General features: G+C 47.3%; 1 protein-coding gene across 1 annotated transcript; it reads right to left on the reverse strand.

The window, feature by feature from the left end:
• Positions 1-303: 303 nt before the first annotated feature.
• On the reverse strand, positions 304-3,228 carry LOC125234184 (zinc finger protein basonuclin-2). The gene is made up of 2 exons (XM_048140390.1): positions 3,036-3,228; positions 304-2,977 (listed from the first exon to the last, which is right to left on the reverse strand). Exons 1-2 carry the CDS (start codon positions 3,226-3,228, stop codon positions 657-659), a joined length of 2,514 nt encoding a protein of 837 aa, XP_047996347.1. The 3' UTR covers positions 304-656.
• Positions 3,229-4,832: the final 1,604 nt, after the last annotated feature.

Consider the following 4,832-nt stretch of genomic DNA (forward strand, 5'->3'; position numbering starts at 1 on the left):
ATTAAAATAATGAATTCAGATGTTGTGTTATATTATATTTCCTTATTATATCTCGTTTTGTGACGGTTATGACGTGAATGAATGTCGTGAATCTGCCGAGTCGTAAAAGTTTAATGTGTCAAACAAGTTTATTCCTTATTAGATTCAGCTTGTATAAATAAAGCCGTAATCGCCTAGAGCTGTTATTATTGCTTAAATCATCGGGTTCAGACTACCTTTTTAATGCAAATGAAGCGAAGATTAATGATCCGTCCGATCACCAGTTCAGGTCAGACACCAACTTAATGTAAATAAAAACAATTCTTTTTTCCTCAATGACTTTATTGCGCCAGAACAATAAATGAAGCTGATCATTATAACGTTTACTTTCAACATCGATTACAAATACTCTACACGATATCATATCGTCCGCCCGCGCTCGGCATTACCATTTGTAACACCCGAGTCCATATTGCACTGCACTTCACTGCCTCCAAGCGGTACTATCCCTATAACTTACAGTTCGTGGGATCGATAATTACGATATATTTGTCTAAATATCACAAGGAAATACAAAACGAGATACGAAATAGAATTAACGCAATTAATATTATTAACAATTAACTATACAGAGTCCGTTGCGCCTCGCTTCACCAGGAGGAGCGCGCGTGGCGGCGTCATGACACCGGAACGTGGTGCTGGTACAGTTGCTCCTGGCGCTCGCACAGCGACGTCATCTTCTTGTAGGACTCCGAGCTCTCTCGAAAAAGCAGCTTGGCGTCCTCTCGGGAGCGGGCGTGCGCGGCGTCGAGCCGGCCCGGCGACAGCACCGGCGGCGACGACGCCGACAGCGGCGAGAGCGACTCGCGCGCCGACTGCGCGCCCGCGGGCGCCCCGTACGGCCCTCCGCCACCTTGCACCCCGTTATTCATCAGAAAAGGGCCCGGAAAAAACCCCCGCTCGCCTAACTGTGGGAACAAACCCGCTTGCAGCGCACTCAAGTTCCGACTGTAGAACTTCATCGTTTCTGACACGTAACTCGGAATTTGAGAGGCATCTTCGTTGCCACCGTATCGCAAGCTTTCAAGGGTTGACGCTAAGCCTTTTATGTCGGCGTACAATTTGTTTAACAGTTCCGTGTTCATCTCGAATCCCGGTCTTTGTTCTCGGCCTTCGGGGGAGTTTGTGGAGAGCAAGCGCCGGTGCAGGTCGACGTTGGAGCTGTGTCGGTCGCGACTCCGCCGAGAAGGGAAGGCGGCGTCGCAGCCATTGACGTCGCAGGGGTGCAGAAGCTTTAAGTGGTCATTTCTGTAATGCATGCGCAAGGTGAAATGGTTCTGAAACACTTTTCCGCATGCGGTGCACCTGTCGGGGTTTTCGTCGTCGATAGGAATTTCGAGATCGTTAAGGTCGGTCCTGTCGTCGGTGCGGTCGCTGCTCGCGGAAGGTGATCGTGCTCGCGCTAAACGCTCCTCCAGCGCGTGCAAGTCGCTCCCACTGTCGCTCGGCGTGTACAGATCTGACCGCAGTCTCAGGCCCTCACGGACGACACTCGGCGCACTGGATTCATCGTCAGACTCACTTTCGGCTTTGACACGAGTTATCGATTCCGAGTCCACAGTTGCTTCTTCTCCGTTCTGAAAGGGCTCCCACTTTTCAGGCTTCTGCTTTTTCAACGATAGCGGCTCGTCATCTGGGCGGCTAGAACCGGGCGTTGAAATGTTTCTAAACATGTCGCTGTGATATTCCTCGTCTGACACATTGTACTCGTTATTCTGAGAACACCGAGTGGGATTGCCACTTTTCCGTTTACGTTTATTAGGAACGAGGGACGACTTGTCATCCGATGCGGTGGGTTCGTTGCGACTAATATCCAACGCGGCAGTCGGTTTGGTATCATCTTTCTTTTTATTTACACTTAAATCTTCAGGTTCGTCCTCGTATGAATTAAGTCTCTCTTCGACCGGGGACTCTGCTCGCTGTTCACACTTAACTTTATTTTCATCATCAGAAATGTCATCGTGGTTGTCACTGTCGAACGATTCTTCCTCGTGGGAAACTGGTGGTTTAGCGAGATCCAACACGCCGCGAGAAGCTTCTTCGGGCTGAGGGAACTTTCTGTACATTTTTTCAATTTCACTGAAGTTACGGAGGTTATCGAGGGGCACTCGCGGAGGTAGAGGAGTCGGGCCGTGGCCGGCCAGCGGCGGCGGCAGGCGCGCCGCCAGCTCGGGCGGCAGCAGACTTGGCGGCGGCAGCGGCAGCCGCGCCAGCGCCGGCAGCAGCGGGAACGGTTGCGAGGACCTACCGTCGTGCGCCGATATCTTCCGCCTCACATGCGGCGAATGCAACTTCGGATTAGGATTAGCACTGTGACGATTTCTCGATCGCCGCGAACTGAACATCATCGTGCACCCTTCGACCGTACACTTGTGCATCTCCCTCAAATGCACCGCCGAAAAGTGGATCTTCAAAGCTCCCTTGTCGCAGAAAGTCTTCAGGCAGACGTTGCACTGCACGCGCTTCTTGCCGGTGGCGGGATTGACGAACTGCACTCCGAGCCCGAGCGGCCAGGGCGCGGGCGGCGGCTCGCGGCGCTCCTGGTAGTCCGGCGAGCGCATCTCGTCACTCCTGTCTTCATCTCTTCCACTAAAGCTGGCTCCTAATTTTCTAAAATCGAACTGGGGCGCCGGTTGGCTCACACGAGGCATCATGAAATAGTCCAAGCCGGCGGGCAGGCCGGACGCAAACTCTTTGCCTTCCATCACGTCAGTGTCATAATAGTACAGCGCGAGACGGGCGGCGCGCGACGCGGTCCGTGCGCGACTGAGGACGTGCGACACAGGTGACCGCGCGGGCGGCGCGACAAAGGCCGCGGGGGTGGCGGGTGCAGGGCAGGGCAGGTGGGAGGAGCGAGCGCTGGGCGGAGCGGATCGATGCGCGGTGGGGACAGGCGACAACGCGCGGCAACGCCGCGCGGTGCCCACCAACAACACAACTGAACGTTACGTAATGCAATAGAAGCTCCCAAACTAAAACAACTTAACTTTACCTACACGTCCAATAAGTTACGCTAATTCGGATGAGCACGTCTAATCCGTGGATGCATCCGAAATAGCCTAACAGTATTAATATCGTGCAAGTCTGCAGCCGTTTCGGATGGCCGCACTGGCCGCACATGCCGACATGAGTGCGGAGCACGATCCATGACTTTATGTTCGCTAGAAGTAAACTAAAACGGTATCGCATACCGAGCAGTCAGTGGTACCAATTCGCTAAAGTAGTCTTCGTTGTACCTAGTTGTAATGGTTGGTCAAAAAAGTTAATTGCAATACCCATAAACATGCATGTAGGTAAGAAAAATATTCGTAAAATTTTGAGTAAGTAGGTATTTATTTATTTCCTTGTTTTTTTATTTTTTGTGTGGCACAATAAAATAAAACTGTGGAACCAATTATATTGCGATTAATGAATTTATCCATCCCGACCTTTCTACCTAATCCTTTACGGGGGATTCGAATCCTTGGGATGATACAGGGTGAATTTTATGTAAATCGACGACAATAATATATTTGATACGTACCTTCTCTTTGAACTTTAATTAAAGTTAAAATACACTGAGGTTTAGCAGCAGGTAGCAGTGGCGGGGCGTAAAAATTTTCGTTGGTAAAGCCGGAGGGGTTTTTGGAATCTGTTTTGTATGGACTTCTACCGATACTAGAGAATTTTAGGGAACCCGTTGGGAATCGCGTTGTATCGACGCTCCGCCACTGGTAGGTAGTCACCTAACGTCATATTAATACTACAAGCAGTACAAGCACCTAAAATTTATGTTAGTAACTTGTTATGTTCAGATGAGTCAATTTAATATCAAATTAATTTCAATATCGAGATTTAGTTTTAAATTTATTTCGTGTAAGATCTTAACGTTTTGAGTAGGTATTGAATTACAATTAGTGTTCGTTGCCGAATTATTTTAGTTTGCATTTTATACCTAACTATTTTAAGCTAATAATATTAGCTACATACATATAGATATTATCTAGTTGCAGAGTTGTACTTTTACACATATCAAATATAAAACAAAACTCTGCCTATAAATAAACTTACAACTCGTATTTCATTCATAAAATCCTATACTAACACAGCGCCGTAAAACTGAACAGAGCGCCCTATCCAGTACCTGAAACTGTTTCAAAGCCGATATCGCCCGAGGCAAGCGTAAAGCTCCACAACATACTCCTAGCGCCATCTGTGGCGCCACTTTGGAACGAACGCTGTTATGAACAGTGTATTATTATGTTCTCGGTGCACAGAATAATATTTAAAAACCTGAAAAATTTTTAAAATTTTAATGATGTGTTAATAACAGATTTAAAGCATGAAAGAGGTCTTAATTAAATGAATTATACTTACCTACATAATATTCACATAATTACATTTTCCTTTCAGTACACATGGTGCTTTTTTTACGCACTAGTGTTCTTGTCAGGTAGAAAGTTCAGAGGGCCATCTGGAGGGCGATTTTTGAATCTCGCATACGGAATTTTGTCACTAAAATACCGGTTGAAAACGGTGACTTGCCTATTATTTTCCGTGACAATTTTTTTTATTTGAACGCGTGAAACTCAAAAATCGGCCCGCTGTACTGAAAAACTTCGTACGACACAAGCGCCAAAAAGAAAATTCGTAACTCGTGTCAGGGAGTGTTTTAATTTATCGACACTCGTTTCGAGCTTCCTTTTTTCCCCACTTGTATCGTAATGTATTATTTCGTTACTAGACAAAAAAACAGGGGTAACCTGTAAACAGTAGGTATCTATCTAATAGCAATCTCTAAAGCGCCCGTCTTC

This window comes from Leguminivora glycinivorella, chromosome 15 (assembly GCF_023078275.1).
Source record: "Leguminivora glycinivorella isolate SPB_JAAS2020 chromosome 15, LegGlyc_1.1, whole genome shotgun sequence".
In the NCBI taxonomy this organism is placed as follows: Eukaryota; Metazoa; Arthropoda; class Insecta; order Lepidoptera; family Tortricidae; genus Leguminivora; species Leguminivora glycinivorella.

Excerpts from the sequence above, each read along its gene's own strand:
- LOC125234184 (XM_048140390.1), bottom strand. The coding sequence starts at position 3,228 with ATGCGATACCGTTTTAGTTTACTTCTAGCGAACATAAAGTCATGGATC. Across the intron at positions 2,978-3,035 it reads TAGCGTAACTTATTGGACGT|TTGTGTTGTTGGTGGGCACC; the intron begins GTAGGTAAAGTT and ends CGTAACGTTCAG.